Source organism: Dipteris shenzhenensis, chromosome 16 (assembly GCF_047967505.1).
Source record: "Dipteris shenzhenensis isolate YYH24624 ecotype China chromosome 16, Dip_SZ_1.0, whole genome shotgun sequence".
In the NCBI taxonomy this organism is placed as follows: domain Eukaryota; kingdom Viridiplantae; phylum Streptophyta; class Polypodiopsida; order Gleicheniales; family Dipteridaceae; genus Dipteris; species Dipteris shenzhenensis.
In genome coordinates this window covers 34,391,167-34,412,386 of record NC_141611.1, presented here as the reverse complement: position 1 = coordinate 34,412,386, position 21,220 = coordinate 34,391,167, and the positions used below count along the sequence as shown (strand labels likewise).

Sequence of the window (21,220 nt, the reverse complement as noted above, 5' to 3'; positions counted from 1 at the left end):
TGACAAGCAGTGAGTTGCAAAAACCACATGTGAGAACTAGGACTGTAGGAACTATTTAGGAATTTTTGGGCATGGCTTTGATTGGCTACTTTGGAGTTCTCTACGCTATGGATTTCCTAAAATACTCTAATCTATAACTAGACCAACCGTCAAGCGATGAAAAAGAAGCAAATAATTCCTTTTCTTTGTTCATTTTAAGTGTTGGGTCAGATGTGTCAATGTAGAGGCTGATGTGCGTGCAAGAAGTGTATTTGTCAACAATGAGGCTCAAAAGTGTGTGATACTTGCACTGAATTGTGTGTGTGATGTGACTAAGCGTAGAGCACAAAAAATCGAGCATTTTTCCTTTTTGGAGTGCCCTCAAATTCTCCTTGATCAATAGATACGGCTTTATGTAGATGGAGGGGTAAAAAGGGTGAAAAAGATGATGGGGCACTGTGATGTGGCAACAGTAAAGGTGTACCTATGAAGCCCTGTGCTAAGGTGGCAGGCGTGGTCACATGCATGATGCACAAGGTGCTAGTGAAGGGGAAATTGTTCCTGATAATGGACAGTGCCATGTGGGAGTGATGATGTGGCAGTGTTGATTGGGCACTTTGACTTTGACTGGATGATGTGGCTCTACTGAGTCATTAGATGACCGGGAGCCACTTGAGTGACACCACATGCGGATGACTCATGCCTTGCATTGCTCTCACAAGGAGTAGCTTGGAGTGGAGGATCCATCAGCATTCCTTCAAGATCCCCATGACACTGAGTCACCATTGAGACTACACAGAGAGTCTCACTGAGAATGCCTTGGCGGAATGCTTGATTGACCTTCAAAAGCTAGATGAGATGAGGCTGCGTGCAGCCTACTGCCTCGGGGTGGAGAAGGCGCGGTGCAAAAAATGGTTCGACCGCAACCTCAAGAACAAGGACCTTGTGGAGGGCAATCTAGCGCTCTTCTATAGCATCTGCAACACCAAACATAAGATCAAGTACCAAGGCATGGGTCCCTACCGCATGGTGGAGATCACTCCACAAGGGGCATGCCGAGGATAGCCACCCTAGAGGGAGTAGAAATGGAAGGCTACCTCAACGGGAGGAAATTGAAACGATATTACAACCCACTCACCCTGCCTACCCTTCAAGCCATCCATAGAGAAAAGGAGCTCAAGGCCAAGGTGTCTTGGATTAAAAGCCAGGCCATCGAAGAAGCCAAGGCACATAATGCCAAAATCAGACAACGTAAGAAAATGGTCCTTCTTAAGGCAACACTCAAACACCCAGCACTAACTAATGACCTAACCTGACTAGTATGGGAGAAGCTACAAGTACCCCTAAACCTCACTGTCGTTTCAGTATGCACTATCAACGGTCAACTCTTAAGTACATTAGGATATATGGACTTGAGTCTAATAGTTGTTTGCCAGGTAGTAGAGATCCGATTTTATGTTCTCCTCACTAAAGCGACTGACGAATAGGTAATATTGGGTAGGACTTGGTGTTACGCCAAATCAACTAGAGGGCCAGAATAGCATCCCTCACGAATGGGGGGAGGACTATAGTAATTCCGCTTTGTGAACTGCATCCTGTGCCCCCTACTGCACCATCGACGGCTCGGGGCAATGAAGTTCTAAGTGAATGTGGACCTAAATCCCAAGCCACCTCTAACACTCAAGATCCCAACCCTCTGAAGAAAGTTGACCCTGGAAGGAACAGGGAACCAACTATGGTGGCAGTCGAGTACGATCGCAAATTACTCCTCCACTACTGTCACCCACTCAAGAATGCCATGAACATCAGGTACAAGAAGCTATTCTCTACACTCAATGCTACTTCAACAGCAACCGGCAACCTGAAAAGATCCAAGTAGAGTATGGATCCCTGATCACTCCTACGATGACTCCAACGTGGGCAACCCTACCTAAGAGGAGGACATGACGCCTTCCATTGCCTCGGCTCCCAGGCCCTAATCCATCTCTCCAACCACAACATCCCCACAAGCGATGGGTCGCCACCAAGCTCTTGGAAAACCAGGTTAGTTACAAAGGCAAGCAGGTCGTCTGGGTACATAAGTTCAAATCCCAATATGCAGGGGTTCAGAAGGTACTAACACAAGAACCTGTGTCAGCCATGGATGCAGTGCCACAAGAACTTACCATCGAGCCTACCACAACAAACAAACCCCCAAGTCCCAAATGCGCGCTAATACCACGAATTGTACAACTCAACGCAAGGATTGCCTAGGACAATGACAAAGCAACACAAGAACCGACCCCTAGAATGGGGGGACTTACACAAGAACCTTAATCCAATCCTGAGGGCGAGCCATCAAAGGATGTTCCACTCATATCATCATCACCAACGACGCTTCCTAAATATTCCTAAATATAAACTATCTGCTGTAGCAGGGGATACAGAACCACAAGAACAAGTTTCCATGCTGATTGCAGTCACACAAGAACCTGCTTATCTTGCGACAAATGATCTCCCCGCAAAGGATCATCACCATGCCAATGCACCTCTGGCAACCAGAATGAGACACAAGTTAGACACATGCTCTACATGGATGATAACGCACTATGCAGTGGCGCGAGATTCGTCTCCACTACATTCCACATGATCATCAAGTCCAGGTCTAGGTGAGTGTGTACGGCAGGCATATCACCATGATGCACCCACAGCTCACAAGTCACCTCCATGCCCATGCACTTGCATGCATTCATGGTCAGCACTAGGTGATTATGGTCAGTATGTCCATTATGCATTTTTTATATTCCTGCACGCTGACCTCATAGTCCACCCCACACCTAACCCATACACCTCAGGTTCACAACCACCCCCTTCATTGTCTTTTTCCCCTTCCTTATTTTATCTTTTGTTCTTTCCTCCCCCCCCCCTCTCTCTCTCTCTGTCTCTCTCTCTCTCCCCCCTCCTATTCTTCCCTTCCCACATCCCCTATCCTTGCCACCCTCCCCCCTTCCTCCTTTTCTTCCCTTTTCTCCTCTCTCTCAGTATGGTAATTGCTATCCCACCGGCCATTGCCATACTGCTATCCCACCGACCATTGCCATACTACTATCCCACCAGCCGTTACCATACTACTATCCCATCGGCCATATCCATACTGCTATCTCACCAGCCATTACCATATGGCTACCCCGCTGACTGTTGCCTTCCACTCAACCCCACAGCTCATCACCCTAGTGTCTATTCCGCCAACTGTTGCTATAGCTCTCGTCGCGCTGACCGTCGCCTTACCAACAACCTGTCAACCATCACCATATCTTCTATCCCCACACCCGATCACCATACGCAATCCCCCGGCCATAGGGATAGTGAAATCTATAAAAAGGCCCCCTATCCCCTGGGGTCGTTGCCATAGCAAATACAATCAAGCTATGCCAAAATTCTACAAGGAATCTCCCAGCCCCAGCCTTCTTCCAAATAGCAACTCAGCCCCCAGTTCATGTTCCCATCCTCCTCCTCTTCTACCGATTCAGGTGTTACTCAGTTGCTATCCCTTTCCCCCATAGATCCTAGAAACGAGTTTTTTGAGTTCGAGACAGAGCTTGGTCTCCACCCTCCCATTCTGCAAGCCACCGGCCCCTCCGAATCACAAAGCACGCCCTCTGCCACAATGCATATGCCCTCCAACTTCCCAGTTAAAGAATTACAGATGGAGGAAGAAATTTCGCCCCAACAGGCCACCCAAGAGGCACCTACAGCAACAAGCACTCCTCCCTCAAGAACATCAAGGAAATGCAACCCGGCTCCCACACAAGGGGAATACAAAATTGTGCGATCGCAAAGGCACTCACCGCTTGGAGAGGCATCGCTCCAACAACTCAACGGATGTGCCATCCACTTCTTCTATGCATACGAGGGCCATGACTACAGCCTCCATTATCACAACGCAACAGCATATCAAGCGCTTAAGGAGCCGACCGTTCAAGAATCACTCGCAGTAACAGGTCTAGGACCCATGGGGGTAGACCGCCTTCCCTGTCACCTAGATATGAGGCTATTGGGAGAGATTCTCCAAACCTGCAACTCCAATACAAATGTCGACATGTGCAACGTGACAGGCACTCCCCACTTCTACCACCTGAACGTGGATGTGGTGCGAGTCGCCTTCGGCCTACCGGTCATCATCGATAAATACTCTCAAAAGAAGAAGATGCCCGAGGCCCTCAGTAAAATCTTTTGATACGATTGAAACAAGAGCAAGGGGCGCATTCATTTTTCAAAAATAATTAAGCGAGAGTTGGAAAAGTCACCATGCGTTCTACAATGGTTGACCCAAGTCCAACACATGAATCACCACTAATCGATCGTGCCCAACATCTTGGCAAGACTAGCAGCCCCCAGTTCACTAACTGGGTAGATTATTTTTGTAATTAGATGTGGGAAGACCTCAAGACACATGGTGAGGTCATTGGCAACCCCATGATGTACATGCCCATTCTATATCACATGCTGTAGCAGCAACTGCCAATCGGCTATCGATTGGCCGATAAAGCCACCATCGGACTAGTACCAGCCAACCAAGAGGAGATAGAGATCTCCCTGAAGTGAGTATGAACAGAGACCAGTGCCACTCTGGTCATCAGCCGCCCGGCCCAACTGGAGCTACTCACCCAATTTGAGGATCGCCAGGTGCAAGCGTTCTTATGCAGATAGCACCGCATCGACCACTCGAATCCCCATGCCAAGGGCAATGCTGTACAACAGGAGCCCATCTCGATCGATGATCTCCCAGGAAATGAGAGGGTTACCATTCGCCTCCACCCAGGGGCTCAAGATGTTCAGGCAATCCCCTCTGTGCCCTAGATCTTGACTTCAGTCATGGCTCAGAGATCGCCACCTTCGTCACCGGCTCCTCCTTGTCTCCATGGGCAAGCCTCATCGAAGCCCTACAGTTTTGCAATGCACCACATTATCAGGCAACAAGTGGGTACAGCAACATGATGGCCGAGTAGCTCTCCCGTGCCAATCAAATGGAGCTGCAATTATTCAATGCGATGGCCCAAGTCCCACAAATGGCATGCACCATACTACGGAGAGGGCAAGAACAGTCCTCTAAGCTATCCTCAACTCTCCTCCAGGCATAGCTCTACGCACGCAACAACCACACATTAATGGTTGCCACCCAAGCCACTGGGCAAACTGCCCTCGATTGAGCAGAAGAGTACCGTAACAAGGCAGGGGAGCTCGAGCTCTCGGTTACCAAGCTCAAAGATGAGCTCGCCGCCAGTGAACCCCTGGTCCAAACACTCATGGACGAGGTTGACAAGGCAAAGTTCCGCCTCAAACTATAGACTAACTACAAGCACAAGCCGCCGCATAGCAAGCAAGAATCTAGGAGGGATACGACTGACAGATCCAGACCCTCCAGGATCTCTTGGTGTAGGAATGGGCTCTAACTATTTCAATGCAGGAAGATAACGAGCGCCTACGTACCTCTGGCCAGCCAGAGGATTCCGGGCTAGAAGACTGTGAGCAACAAGAGTTTCAAATGTAATAGGAGGTCTTCGCATAGCTCGCCACGTACACCCTCACCCCATATACTTTGAAGACCTCTGTGCACAAAATCTTATCTTCCACCATGATCTCACTGCTCCCCTTCCTCCCAACACCCTCCAAACCATCCTCCACCGTCGTAATCTCGGCCACTGCCGCCCCATTCTCGCCATGTCCTACTTTTCACTTGACCTTCAGCTTGCCAGTCTCTCTCTTCTCCGTCCCTCTGACCTCCAAAGCCTTGCAGCCCACCCAATTTTGCTCAACTTCCAGGCATAGTGTCGGGTCATCACTGAGTCCACGAATTATACTCAGGATGATCACGATGCAGCTAGCCAAGCATGAGGAACTCAGCCCATGGGTCTACACTCTCGAAAACCTCCAAGATGATATTAATTGGATGCAGACCTGCGGTCGAGCCTTCACGGTTCAAATGCAAGGGCACCTCGTGGCATACCGCTCCACCGCCTACCATCCCCTTGGCATAATTATACTATACAACCGGGTGCTACAAGCTCTCAAAGACTCACTTGAGTCCTTGGTCAGCAATATTGATACAATCCACCTAGCATACCCTGAAGAAGTCACCAAGGAGGAGGGACAAGAAGCCATAGCCATCTTTAACACTTATGCCTCACCTGCCAAGCTCCCAGAGCCGCCTCCAATCGATCCCACCCAACCCACCCAGCAAGCCTCCCAACCCAACCCAGCCCCCCCACCTGGCACAAATCTCCCTGAACACTCCTCCAACACCAGCAATGCATAGCACGAGACCTCCCAGTCCATTTCCTACAATGCCTCGATCGACCTCCCGAACGAAGTCCTCAATACGCTACTCAAAATGGCACATTTTGTACATACGCCTGTCGATAAGGCGTCCACAGGGATTGCTGAAGAGGACCCAATGGCTATGGAAGACGATGATGTTCCTCCAACTCCCCCCTCCTCCCCGTCAGAAGATGTTTAGTGGAGACCCAACCTGCAGTCCTTCCAAGAACTACCCAACAGCGCACTCATGCACCACCGGAAGAAGCAGCTTGAAGGCTCCCGCCTACACCTATAGGAAATAATGCAGGTCCATCCCCTTACACAATTCATTACCTATTTCTTCAACGACTGGTGACGAACACATTTGAAGTGCACATGCGGAGGCTACCACCTGTCCTCCGATGCTCTAATCCCCCTCATCGATGCTGACGCCACCCTCCAATCTCGCTAACACATTCCTTTCTTAAAAGAGGAGCAATTTTGGTGCTACTACCGCAATGCCCACGTCGACTGACAGATCTATCCCGTGTACATGCCCATGGAACGTCGATGGACTTGAGCCGAGTTCCACGAGCTCCAACAGAAGGACCCTAACATCTTGTACAACTTTTCGAAGTACAATTTTTTGAAGGGAATGAATAAGGAGAGATTTTGCTTATGCCTCCAATCCTTCAATGACACCTACGGCTTTGTCCTTGATCCCATGCTTGTAGCGGCGGTCGACTTCAACCGTCTTATTCTCTTACTCCTCCAAGATCTCCTTGCCCACATTCGGCCGATTGACAACAAGCTCCACAATCTCAACAACCAGATTGTCTTCAACCCCAACATCGGCCCCAATCAGTTTCAGGACCTCCGAGTCTGCAATCTTCATGGCCATCTATGAGGGCATGCATGCCACCCATTTTTAAAAGTTCCACTCGTACTTGACCCGGCTCACTCCCAACCAATTGGAGCGCTACGCAGTCCTCAAGATGGTCCTCTCCACCCACCTCCTCCAGTGCAGCTACGGCTCAGCCAACAAGAAGGGGGGCATGTTAACATCCATAGAGTACAGTCGTCGCAGAATGCATGGTAATGAGTGATTAGAGGTAATTAGGCTTCATAATTTACTTCAACAGTCGCAGCCATGGAGGGAGTATAGTTACAGGCTTTACGGTCAACCATTTGGCCTTTTATACAAGTCACCTTTTGAAGGAAGGGCCAACCCTTTTCCTTTTTGCACTCTCCCTTTCTTTACATTTACAAGGCTCTTGGGCCCATAGGGTACCAAGGCATCTTAACTACCCTTTCCATCACTCCTCTATTGTTACCACTCTTCGTGTGTCGAAAATAGAACATGTGTTACCCATATAAGAGCGCTTGGGACAATCCCGAAACTAGGAGGTGCTGCTGCCAGGACGTTTGGGACAAACCTAGCATTAGGAGGTGCTCCTAACCGGGTCCCAAAAGCGCTTGTGTTAACCTCACCCATCCGAGTCCTAAGCCATCTGAGGCTCAAAACCCGTTTGTGAGGGAGTGGCGAGGCCAATCTTGAGCCATTTGTGGCTCAAACCCTTTGGTCTTCATTGTTGTATGCACAAGTTTGGAATACAAGCTCCCTCTTCTCTTCCAAGAGTGTCTTTGGGTGTTCTCTTGTTTCCCTTGTAGTGCCTTTGTGTTTGCCACTCCATCCCCCTTCACTCTCTACTTCCCTCCTCCTTCTCCCTCCCTTCTACCCTCTCTTCTCCCCTTCTCCCTCTCCTCTCCTTCTCCCCCTTCCCCCTTTCTCTCATGGAAACACATTGCAACAATCCGGGAGCCGCTTGAGTGACACATGCGGATGGCTCGTGCTTAGCATTGCTCTCACAAGGAGTAGCTTGGAGTGGAGGATCAATCGGCATTCCTTCAAGATCCCCATGACATGTGAGTCACCGTTGAGACTACACGACATATATACAAAAATTCCAAATGTCTATCGCCCCAAAAAGATGCATATATGACCAAAATGTACAAAGAAAACATATATTCAATGTGTAATGGATATATGAGTGTTTATTAGGGACACAAAATAAAGCATATTATTAGAATAGATAAGCAGTAGAAGAGTTGGATCATGATTTCATTCTTAGAAGATTATCTTCAACTTCATCTATACCCTAGGTCTCATGGCAAGTCCCCTTTACACCCAATCAACTCAAGCGTGCGGCTATGTTAGAATCTATTTTTCATTCAGCAGCATTGTAAGTTCATTCATGGTCATCAAATGTGTGTTCATGGCCCTTCTATTAACTCCTGGAACTCCGAGTGCATTCACCACATAAAAGGCCAACTCTTTGAAAACCTAACAGGGCATATACATCCAAAGAAACTGAGTACAGAGAAGGCACCGATGGATCCAAGAGCTCTAGGGTGAGCCACTTGTAAGGACCAAAATTTCTCTTAACTTTTTTGACATGGGCTTGGTACTCAAATTTTAAATCTATCCATTCCTTGGGTGCAACCAAGGGAGCTCTATTCCCACTATGGTCAAGAGCATGGCCCCAATCAATAATCCCTACTTGGGTCTGCTCTTTGCGAGCCCAAACCAAAAAGACTTTGAAATGATGCAAGTCATAATGAATCCAACCATGCTCATGCAGTGTTGCAAGTCCCAAAACCAAAGCAAGGGCCACATTGACAATAGCATTGGTAATGTTTTTAATTTGATCAATCGTGTAACCCACTAGCTCAATTTCATTTGAGATTGCCATTATGGCACTCTTGCACTTTCATCCTCCAAAATACTTGTCTATGTAGTATGACTATCTTTTGATGACTATAAGAAGCTACTTCAAAAAGTCATATAATGTACTACCCTCATACTACCATTAAAAAATGGTGTGATAACTCAATAGGATATCTTCCTCATTTGTGCCATGGCACACACCAACACTGGGTGCTTGACTGAACTGCTTGCTCTTGGAGCATTTCTTGCAGAGCTTTCACATCCATTCTATAAAAATGCTCGCCCACGTTCCACAAAGTCTCATGCAAGCCTAGAACCCCTTTTATCCTAACCTTTAATGTAGTTTTGTATGCCCCACTAGTAAATCTTTTGGCATCCTATGTGAAGTCATCACTAAACCTGTAAAAGTATATGACCTTACCTATATGGTGAATTTCCATGATGGACACATCTGTGTGATCATAGGAATCATGATTCATATCCTTTGGAAGCTAGTATGTTTTCTAGCCCTATTTGCAATGGGCTTGGGTGTAGGTGAACATGTTTCCAATTAAGTGCTCATGAAGTCTATGTTGCAACCTTTCTTCAAGGAGTAGGCAGGGGAACTTATTGCACCCATGGATCTTGCTTATATTCTACCCACCTATGTACGCCCCATAAGAGAGCACGCATACCTATGTTGAAAGAGTTAGAGGGTTATCACCAAAGTGCAACTGGTATATTTGGCTTGTTTTTTCTTTTCTCCTTATACTCACCCCCTCCTTTTTTATGTCCATGGTGGGAATGCTACATCCTTCATGCTTTTGAGTTCCCACTATTTTCGAAGGGCTAGTAGTAATACTTGTGTGGTTTCACTAAGGGGCTTATGTCATGGAGGAAAAAAAGAGGGGCAATAGGTATGCTAAGAAAAATGCACCAAAGAAAATAGAGGGGACCAAGAGAAATAGCTGTCCATGCTCCAGAACTCCTAGTGCTAATCTTCCTACCCTTGAGAACCATTGATGTGACACTTTTGTAGAGACCTCTTTGATTGACGTGACATCTATTTAAAGTCATCACTCATATTCCCTTTGAAATTATGTTATGCTAAACGGGAGGAACTTCATAATTATGCTCTTCCAAGGGAAAACATCTAGATAATTTATCCCTAATTCCCTTTTCTTTCCCTTGGATAACATAAGCCACTAAGAGTGCATGTAAGTCTCCATGGATGATGGTTAGTCCTCAACTTGGTGGTCGAAAAGGGTTTGATTTTCCATCAAAATTGTGTTTTTTAGCAAATTAAGTTGATTTTTGCATTGAAATCAGTATTCACGAAAACAAACGAGGTTTAATGTCAGGTGAGTGGCAGATTTTGGAAATTTAACCTTCAAATTTGAAAACAGAAGTTTGAAAAACGTGCAAACTTGAAGGCATCTTTGTTATATGTTTGCTTATAGCGTGCAAAATTTCAATTAAAACATTTAACATTTTCAAATGGAAGGTTTTGGTATGTATTATGAAAAATGTTTTATGTGGACACTGATCCATTGCTAGAAAAAAGCTACCCTTCAGTATATTTTGACCGACAGAAAATTGAGGAAACTAGCTCCAATTTTTCCCATCTTTAATATACCAATTAAGATTTTAAGTAACTTAGAGCCTATTCATGCGATTGGGCATGATTTTAACTTCTGAGGTTGTTTGGGGCAACCAGGTTGCTAGCAAACTCTATTTACACAAGTGTTGGTTTTACATTCGGCTACTTATAATTTCCAATAAGCGATAAGAAAATGACTGGGGATAGACTGTAAGAAACCATACTGCTTGCAGAGGAAATTAGGTAGGAAGGTGATGGACTGTATAGAAAATACGAGGTAATGACAATGCCTGCTTGCCACCTCAGCCCCACCTTGGAAAGAGAGGCTCACTTTGCAATTGGTGGAGAACCAAGGTATAATGATTACAAAATTTGTGTGGGTGAATGTTTGGAATCGTAATTAACTTTTGAAATGATTTCAAAATTTGCGAATCTGGCCAATTTTGTGAACAAGCTCTTCGTGTACAATCTGGCAAATGTGAATGGTTAGAGATGCAAAAACTGGTTGACTTGGATGAGTGTCTTGATCTTGATTGGTTGGGAAAAGAGTTTTGGCTTGATTGCTCAATCGGGTTTCATGAGCACTGAGTTCATATAAAATTTGCTATTGAAATTGATAAAGCTTGGCTACAATTGAAGGTTTCCTTTAGGCTCGGCCGTAGAGGACCAAAAGAGGATGTCCGGGTGGGTGTTGTGGTTCATGAGCATTGAGTTCATATAAAATTCACTATTGAAATTGATAAATCTCGGCTAGAATTGAAGGTTTCTTTAGGCTCGGCCGTAGAGGACCAAAAGGAAAAGAGAATGTCCGGGTGGGTGGTGTGGTTCATACCAGCGAGTCTTAGTGATTATAAAAAAAGATGCCATTTAATTACAAGAAGCTTTGATCAATGATTGGTGCCAGGGTGCAGTGATTGCAACAATTGTCCATAGCATGTGTGGCCTCCATAGCTCAGATACAATTTTTGGATGCCTGTCTAGGGCCGACAAGCCCATTGGGCCATGTAGGAGGACGATGCTCCTCTCCACTTTTGGAGGGTGTTTGGAAGAGTGGTGTGAAGGTTGGGGTGGTGGAATGACAATCCAAACCATTGGATGAAAATTTTTTTACTAGGAACCTTGGAGTCTGCCTTTTCTCTCATAAAATGGATGGGGAGCTTTGGGCTAGTGGTTTGAGTGTTGGGCTACCAATCCACAAGTCATGGGTTCAAGTCTTGGTGACCGGGGCATGGAGTCCTAGCTTGCGTGTGAGTGCCAGAGTTCTGGACCCATTGCCCGCCTGAGTGGCGTGTGGGTGTGTTCCCAAAAAAAACAAAGGGCTCGCGATAGAATCTACGTGTTAAGCGTAGATACGGCCACGTGGAAACATCGGTGACTGGCTGTAGGCAGTGGCAGGGGCGGAGACAACCGGGAGTAGAAGGTTGTGTTCAGTCGCGATCTGGCTATGGCGGAACGACTCGCACACCCTGTGAAAGCTGTTGCGAAGCTTGGCTATGGCAGAATGAGCACCCATTCGGCACGGGATCTGGCCATGCCTCTTCATCCATTAGCCATGGCTATATTTTTGCGGGGTGAAAATTCACGCGTAAAACAGGCGCCCTCGGCGCATTGCTATGGCAGGAAGGACGACTTGGAGCGCGCATTTTCTACACTCTCGATCCATCCATTCGGCGGGAGATTTGGCGATGGCTCATGCGGGGGTGAAAATTCAAGCGTAGAACGGCTCTGCTAAGGCGAAGGACGAAGAAGGAGGAGGAGGAGGAGAAACAGCTTATAGGGCTGCAATTGTAACATCAGGCTCTGTGGCTTATATATGGTGGAAAAAGAGGGGGAAAAGTCCCCCAGGGTACGGCGCAAGAAGCTCGAGGGCATTGAAGCTTGAGGCTAATATAGGACCCGCGGGAACGTGAAAAGGTTGTGCACAGGCTACGGCGGAGGAAGCTGCGACAAAATGGAGGAAGCTGGAAGCCTTTATTGGAGACGGCGGAAAAAGAGGCAAAGTGGTTGGGGCCGAATGAGCGAGAGGCAAAAGGAGGGGAGGCGATGATAAAGATACGCGAAGGAGCTTGAAAATAGAAGGAAGAAGGAGGGGATCAGCAGGTGCGGCTATGGCTTCTTTGAAAAAAAAAGCAGGTGCGGCTATGGCGGAAGGAAGAAGAAGAAGAAGACGAAGAAGAAGAAGGTGAAGATGAAGAAGAAGATAGAAGATTGGAGCTTTTTGCATTTTCTGATGAATATGTTCATTGTGCAGGTATTGACTGATAAGGTCGAAGCTTGTGGCTATGGCGGACCACGAGCTTTGTCAGCCAGCTGCCTTGAGCTCATAATGCTACGCTTTCTCCATCACTGCTTGCACCTACCTTTCTGGCCTCATCCCCGCCGATTTCTGCAACGGAATTCATCTACCTTTGCTTCCATTTTGATGCTCGCACGACGTCGTAAGTTCTTCTCACCGATTTCTGCACAGAATTCATCTGCCGTTGTTTGCATTTTGATCCTCGCGCCACTTCGTAACACCGATTTCTGCTCAGAACTCATCTGCAGTTGCTTGGATTTTGATGCTCGCACGACGTAATTCTTTGCTCTCATCATCATCATCACCTCCCGTCCACCACGGATCAGCTGCTGCTGCCATCGTCCTCGCAGATTCATCAATCAGGTTGCTTCATCCCTTCCATTCATCCCGTTATCCCATCTGCTTCCGCAATTCCATCCTGTTTCATTCACCTCCAGCTTCTCAATCAATCTCAGATTCCTCCATTTCTGCACCACTCCGCTTCTGCAATTCCTTCCTTCCTCACTCTCTCCCCATCACCCTCGCGAAAAATCGGTTTTAACCCCCCCCCCCCCCCGTTTCTGTCGCCGCAGCGCAGCTGTGCTGCTGCAAGTTTTGCCTGGAATTCAGGCCTATGCATGGGTCCAGACTCCATCTTCTTCTCGCGCTTATCTGTCCATATCTTTGTTGCTAATTGTTTGTCTTGCGTGTCTTACGGAATCAACAGTGTCGCTTTGTTGAGAAGACAATGGGAAACGATTGAGCGCAACATCATCGTTGGAACTTGGGAAATGTTTTTAATTTGAGACTTGCAAGGCAGCGGCTATGTCATAGCTGGAACTGCTTCGTAACTTGAGCGATCACTGGAAATCGATCAAGCCAGACACGACTGACCAGCCAACGGACGCACGCGGCACGATCAACCTGTTTCTATCGTATTGTTGACAAAGCTGAGCACCATTCGCTGGTTAAATGTAAGGCGAGGAACAAGAAGGATCTATGCAGGCAGCTTCGTGGGTACCTTGGTACTGCATTCCACTCGTGTTCTTGTTTCTCGACCTTCGAAGTCTACATGCTAATCGTGTTCTTGTTTTTCGAACTTCCAAGTTCCAAAGTTTCAACTTCCAATTAGTTCGAATTCTCATCCCTAACGACAACGTATTGTCTTATGTCTCATCACGAACGGACCGTATTCCACTCCCAGTAACGTTGTACGGAGCCAAAAAGAGTGTTGAAACGACGTGCATGCAGCTTTTCGCGAGTTGAATTACGTGCTAGCCGGACAGATATTTAGGGAAGAACGAACCGTTAATTGAACGGAAAAGGGCAAACTTCAGAAGCGAGCTTTTCGTGTCGAGGCATTGAGGTGGTGTTGTGTACTCGAGAAATAGAAGAAAGTAAAAACGAATGCGTACTCGTAAATGTTATGGGAAAACGCATGCAAATGCTGGGATGGAACTAATTTGAGCTCAGATAACTGCGACAAATCATCCGGAGTATCGTCTATAAGAAAGAACAAGCTCAATTGGCTCAGGTGACGGAATTATACGTCGAAGCGTTTCAACGATACGTTGATTGCATTGTCTTTTGTCTCTCTGATTGCTTGCTTTTTCCGTTCGTCCTACCCTTCCAGAACTGAGGATTCTGTCCGTGCACTCAATGTAGGCCGTCTATTTTGTCCAATTGGTTTCAGTATGTTTCATCTAAGCTTTGATCGATTTCTTTCGCCGTTGTCGGTCCAGTTCGAGAGTTTGAATAGCTCCAACAATTGGCCTATTCCTGCAATCGTTTTCCGGGCTTATTTTTGGTTGAATGCCGACTGCAGTGTCTAGCATTCATATCCCTCAGCAAAATGGATCGGAGGGTCTGGCCTTGGAAGAAGAAGAATTCCGATAAACTTATGTCGGCTCATTACAATACAGATGCAACCCATGCGTGTGAATCCAAACTGAACAATGAGCAATTGGTAATGGTGTTGCTCTATCTCAAATCAACACATCAAAGTTTCTCTCATTGAAGCAGCGTGTGATTGCATGTTTAGTTGTTCGATCTTCTGCTTAATTCACTGATAGATTTCATTGGCCAGGCGAAACAATTGGTTGCGACGAGTCCGTTTCAGCAAGGAGAGGCAAGGCTGAGACTTATGAGCGATCAACTTGCAGCCAAGGAGGAGCTTGTTCAGCAGCACGCTAGGGTCGCCGAAGAGGCAGTAACAGGTGATAAGGATGGTCTTCCCCGCTGAGGAAAAGTGCGCCTTTTGGTCCGTAGTATGCCCTTGACTGGCTTCTCCAACTTCAATTTAAGCTCGGTTTTCGATTGCAGGCTGGGAGAAGGCGGAATCCGAAGCCGCAACTCTGAAGCAACAATTGGACACGGAAATTCAGAAGCGCCTTGCAACGGAGGGTCGGGTGACGCACCTGGACGAGGCACTGAAGGAGTGCATGAGGCAGCTAAGGCACCAGCGAGAGGAGGAGGAGCAGAAAGTGAACGAAGTGGTGGCAAGGAAGACGAGGAAGTGGGAGGGAGTGCGCAAGGAGCTGGATTCACAACTACAGAAGCTACAAGAGAAGCTACAGGAGGCAGAGGCAGAGAAGGGTGAAATGGGCAAATTGCTGCAGGAGAGGGCGAGGATGATCAAGGAAGCCAATGATGCCAGAAGCCAGATTGAGGAGGAGGTGAAGATGCTGCAGATGAAGCTGGAGATGACCGACAAGGAGCAGGCAAAGTGGAAATACGAGCTGCATTTGCTGAGCAAGGAGTTGGAGATCAGGAATGAGGAGCTCCACTTCACCAAGAAGGCAGCTGAGGCTGCAAACAAGCAGCATCTCGAGGACGTGAAGAAGGTGGCTAAGCTCGAGAACGAGTGCCAGCGACTCCGTCTTCTTGTTCGCAAGAAATTGCCAGGACCAGCTGCTCTTGCTCAGATGAGAATGGAGGTGGAGACCCTGGGTATGGTTCCCTCTGCTCTCCCTGCTGATCAGCAGCAGCAAGCTCGACGCATGTCTCCTTCCCGGCGAAGCTCCAATCCCAGCTTCCATGAATCCTCCAAAGAGTTGTATGACCGTCTTGTTGCCATGGAGGAAGACAGCAAATGGCTTAAAGAGTCTCTTGCCAAGAAGGAGAGTGAACTTCAGTCTGCCAGATTGATGTGTGCTAGGACTGCTACCAAGGTCTCTGTCCTGGAAGAGCAGCTTGAACATGCTGGCTCACAGCGATCGAGGCACTCTTCCCTTAATGGTGGCTGCATTGCACATGCTCAGGCCATTCTCCCCAGCCAAGAACCGAGCATTGCTTCTGCATCCCAAGACGGAGGTGCAGAAGATGACAACACCTGTACTGAGTCTTGGGCAACTGCTTTGATAACAGAATTAGCCCAAATCCGAAAGGATAAAGGCAGTTCGGTGGCTGAGATGACCTCAAGCTGTGCCTTCATGGATGACTTTGATGAAATGGAGAAGCTGGCATCAATGGCGACTCACAGTGATGCCAAACTTTCTGGAGAAGGATCTGCAAATGTTGAAGCGTTTCTCCATGGCATTAGCCAGGAGCACTTGGGGGACCTCCCATCTCCAGAAAATTCTAATGCAACCCTTCCAGCTAAAGCGGAGGAATCCACATTAGTGAGCAGAGCATGCGAAGACCTGAGGAGTAGGCTCACTCATACCGAGGACGAGTTGAATGCCTTAAAACTTGAATATTTGACAGCAAAAGCAGCTCTATCGAGCATCGAAAAACATTTGGTGAAGGTTCTGGAAGCCAGAACAGAAGCCAATATATTAAATGATGTCCTAGAAGAGATTAGAGTCACGTTGATTGAACTAAAAGAATGCAAGTCAAAACTCCTTTCAGACACTGTTGAAGACTCTTGCGGAGCCTGCCTTGGAACAGAATCTCCAGAAGTAAGGGATACAAGAGTTTGGTCACCTAGTGCTCACTCTAGCAGCCAATCAGAAGAAAGTATGTCTAGGCAGGACATCACCTTGCCATCAGGAAAACTGGCTAGCTACGCCCCTGAGCTGGCCACTGCTGTTCATAAGGTGGTTTGCCTTCTTGAAGAGCTATCTCGAGTGGATTGTAAAACAGGATATTCTGAATCTCCTTCAGGGGTAGACAGTATCGATCCTCTGGGGCATGCCGATGCTGTGAAGCAGTGGAGAAGTTTGGAGTCGGATGCTTGCATTGAAAGTCTCATAACACTCTGCAATGCCCTCCTTCAAGATAAAGTGGACATTTTTTATTTTTTGGCAGAAATAGCCTCTGCCTTGGACTGGTTGGTGAGTCACTTATTTTTTTCAAACAAGTCACCTGAAACAGGCTATAGAAGAAGGCATCATGACTGGGATGGAGGCTCCACCTTAACCAATGGTTCACATATAGAAAGTGCACCATCTATGTTCAAGTTGAGCTGCTTGAATATGGAAGAATCTTTTCCTTGTGCAATTGGGGCTTCTACTAAAATTTATGAGCAGGTCCAAGAAATCCGTGGAGCTTCATTTGAATCTGAGAAATCTTTTCTTGCAAGAACCTTCGAGGGTCACATGCAAAAAGACCAATGCGTTGATGTACAGATTTCACTGTTAAAGTCTGAGAAAGAAGAAGCTGATAGGCAACTGAAAAGAACAACAGACGAGATTGCACGATTGAAGTCTCAGCTGCAAGACTCACAGCTAGCCACAACAGATTTATCATCAAGTCTTACCACAGCGTTGGACAGCAAAAACTCTCTCATGAATGAGGTTGTAGAGCTTGTCTCTCTCAGAAAGACTCTTGAATCCCAACTTTTTGATGTCAGAGAGGAAGTAAAGAAGCTTGAGGAAAAGACTGGAACTCTAGAAGTACAGCTGCAGGATGAGACACAATGTCGTAAGGACATAGAAGCCATGTATCAGGAGCTCCAGGACCAGCACTCATGCCTTACAGTGTAAGACATTGATTGATTGCTTGAAATTGTATTTCCATTGTGAAAACGAATATTTTGGCCCTTGGAGAGTTTTAGAGCTTCCAAAAGTAAGACTTCAAATGCTGAAAGATTCACTGATGCTTGAAGGAAATATTTAAACTGTTTTCAATATGTTATTTTTCAGGCGAAGGAGGCAGGCCACCGTGAAAGGTGATGACCCGAGCACATCTGAATTGTCTGCAGGTGAAATGGCATCTAAAGTGAAGAAAGTATGTACCATAGCCTCCTCTTTACAATCTGTTGTTGCTGTAATGCATTAACTTTAAATTGCCCATAGTCGAGGACAGATTGATCTTTTCCACATCTTGCATTGACCCTTTACTATGGCATCTACTGTTCCCATACTGGGGGCTTGATTTGCAGCAACAGGTCTGCTCCCCCCAAACTTATCATCAGCATTAGCAAGTTTTGTGTATGTGCTCCCCTTGCCCAATGCCAATCCTTTGTATCAGACTGGTGAAACAAAAGAAACACCGAAGTCGTTGTAGAGAAAGGGACAGGGCAGACGTAGAGAAGAGAGAGAGAGAGAGAGAGAGAGAGAGAGAGAGAGAAAGAGAGAGAGAGAGAGAGAGGGTTTATTAAAGTCATTGAAAGACTGAAGGGTCTATGAGACAAAGTGTCTGCCACAAAGAGTGACTGTGTTGTTAGACAGCATCTTAAAACTACTCATATTGTTCTTCAAATTCATATCACTATCCAAGTTTTAAAGGCTAGGCAATGTCTACATGTAAGGCATTTGCTCATGGATTACACATAAAAGGCTTTACCAGGGGAGAATTGACATCAGGTTGAAGATGCAGTGTGCTAATCATGAATCTTTTTTTTTAACAAGTATGTCATGTTTTATCTACTTCAAGAATTGTAGAAGACTTGCTCCTTGTTGACATTTAAATTATTATAGGTCCTCTCATGTTATATTTAAGGTCTTCCTGCTTGTTTCAAAATAGGTCAACTGATCTTTTGGCCTAAAATGTAAATTGCATGCGGAATTTGATCAATAAAATGATCACTGTAGTGATGGCCTTTGATCTGCAGCTCTCCATTCCATTTATTGCAGTACCCATACTATCATGATCTTTGCATTTGCTCCTCTTACCATTTTCTTTGGTCTGTGTGCAGGAGCAAGACATTGCAGTAGCTGCTGGAAAGCTTGCTGAATGCCAGCAAACTATCCTTGTGTTGGGAAAGCAGCTGAAGGAGCTTGGGATGCCCAAGGAAAGAGTAGGAACTTCGTGTGGCTTTCCAGCATCAGTTCATCCTTCCCCTAATCCCTCAATGACTCAACATAGATTGCACAGTCTAAGTGACCAGCTGCAAGGTGTGAGGGGTTCACTCTACTTGAGAATGATGGACAGCCCAACCACAAGTCCTAGTGAATTACATTGGCCAAGGAGGCAGGAACAAGGGAAACTAGAAAATGAGGGCTCACAGACAAAATCTGGACATGGAATGCATAGGGGAGAAAATGATGGCAGGGATGGATGGACTCTACATGGTCAGCAGGCATCACCTGGCATGCATAGAGCCAATCACACAGGATCTCCTGATTACCAAGAGGCTCCTAGTGCATCATCTTCCCCTAAAGATCAAATTTTGAGCTCCCCAGCCAAGTCCCCAGCAAGGTTTCTAAAAAGCAGAGTTCGGGACTCCAAGTCTGATTCATTTTCAGACAAGCATGCAACTGGATTTAGCAGGTTCTTCTCCAAAAAATAGACTACCTGTTAATAACAGGAGACAACATGACTAAGGTTATCGTTTGTTTGAGGTAATAATGATTGAGGTTATCGTTCGAAATTCACGTGTAAGAGTAAGTTGACTACCTTTGTTAATGCCAGGGTAACACCCTCTAGATAGTTGTCTTTGTCAAAAGTTTTTCACGTGAATAGATTTGGAAAGACTCTTCTAGCAATATGTATAAGACTGAACTTAAAAGAGAGGACATAGAGACAGAAGAAGAAGAGAGACCCTTATCTGCACTTGAAAGCAGGTTTGTGTTCTTTCATCTTTCTATGTAGACTGCATTCTAAATTTTTCTTTTGAGCTGCCAGTCTCCGTCCCTTGGGATTCTGAGAGGAGCTGGCAGCAAGACCTTCAAATGGCCAAAGCCCTGTGCAAAGCTATTAAGGGTCAAGCACTTCTTTTTTAGACAGTTGAGGAAAAATATGCAAGAAAAATATGCAAGTAGACTGTTGAGATATCGAGCTCCATCGCGATATGCCAGGGTGACCGTTTTGCATTTATGTCACCGACTTGTTAGTTACAGATGCGGTTGGTACACCACCCACGAATAATAGCTGGATGACAGCTATCTTTATCTACTCTAGTTCGTGGCTCAGTTAGTATGCCACCTTAGTTAGTTGAGTTTGGTTTTGAGACCCACATATAGGGTTCTTCTATTTCTTTGTACTTGAGTTCTTTTGGCTTTCACAACTAAGAAGAGGAAAATTGTTTTCAGCCTCCACCTTTGTGTGTATTCCCCCATTGTGTATGTGAGAAAGCCGCAAGTGAGACTCCTTCCCTCTCTCCCACTATGGTATTAGAGCCTTGTTCGTGGTAAGGAGCTCAAGAAAGCAAACCAAGTTCGTGGTGTCCTAGTAAGAGGACCAGTGTTGCTTTCCTATTTCGAGTTTGGGAGCAAATCTCTGCAGGTAGTACAGCCAGAAGTGCAAGAGTGCACTGTCTCAGATTGAGACGCCCTTCGCGGTGTGGCGAGAGCGCAGTATATGCTACGGGCAAATAACCCAGTCTATCATGCTAGAACAAAGCACATTGAGGTGCATTATCACTGTGTGCGGGAGAAGGTTTTACTAGGTCTTATTGCTCTAGTTTATGTCAGCACAGAGGATCAGGTAGCTGACATATTCACAAAAGCATTGGGCGCAGAGAAGCTGCGCAAGTTCAGAGACCTGCTTGGTGTGCAGGAATTGGGATTGAGCTCGAGGGGGAGTGTTGAGATATTGAGCTCCACTCACGATATGCCAGGGTGACTGTTGTGCATTTATGTCACCGACTTGTTAGCTACAAATGCGGTTGGTACACCGCCCACGAATAATAGTTGGATGATAGCTATCTTTATCTACTCTAGTTCGTGGCTCAGTTAGTATGCCACCTTAGTTAGTTGAGTTTGGTTTTGAGACCCACATATAGGGTTCTTCTATTTCTTTGTACTTGAGTTCTTTTGGCTTTCATAACTAAGAAGAGGAAAACTGTTTTCAGCCTCCACCTTTGTGTGTATTCCCCCATTGTGTATGTGAGAAAGCCGCAAGTGAGACTCCTTCCCTCTCTCCCACTATCTTCACATAGATAGTCTAGCATAGGAGGTTTTCACCATGTGGGTGGACTATTGGGGGCGGATGTCAGCCTGAATCGAATTTTCAAATGGATGCTAAGTGAGGTTGGCACTATAAGCCTGACCATTTTCAA

General features: G+C 46.3%; 1 protein-coding gene across 3 annotated transcripts; it reads left to right on the top strand.

Moving 5' to 3' along the window:
• The first annotated feature begins 12,504 nt into the window (after positions 1-12,504).
• On the top strand, positions 12,505-19,840 carry LOC147892872 (filament-like plant protein 4). Of its 3 annotated transcripts, none has more exons than XM_087387669.1 (10): positions 12,505-12,662; positions 12,814-13,000; positions 13,094-13,221; positions 13,565-13,862; positions 14,042-14,371; positions 14,663-14,803; positions 14,924-15,053; positions 15,160-17,758; positions 17,922-18,006; positions 18,917-19,840. In XM_087387669.1, exons 6-10 carry the CDS (start codon positions 14,690-14,692, stop codon positions 19,508-19,510), a joined length of 3,522 nt encoding a protein of 1,173 aa, XP_087243795.1. In that variant the 5' UTR covers positions 12,505-12,662; positions 12,814-13,000; positions 13,094-13,221; positions 13,565-13,862; positions 14,042-14,371; positions 14,663-14,689; the 3' UTR covers positions 19,511-19,840. The 3 variants fall into 3 exon arrangements, with proteins under 3 accessions (XP_087243795.1, XP_087243794.1, XP_087243796.1); XM_087387668.1 differs by having other exon boundaries at positions 12,505-12,695; XM_087387670.1 differs by lacking the exons at positions 12,505-12,662; positions 12,814-13,000; positions 13,094-13,221; positions 13,565-13,862; positions 14,042-14,371 and adding an exon at positions 14,393-14,498.
• Positions 19,841-21,220: the final 1,380 nt, after the last annotated feature.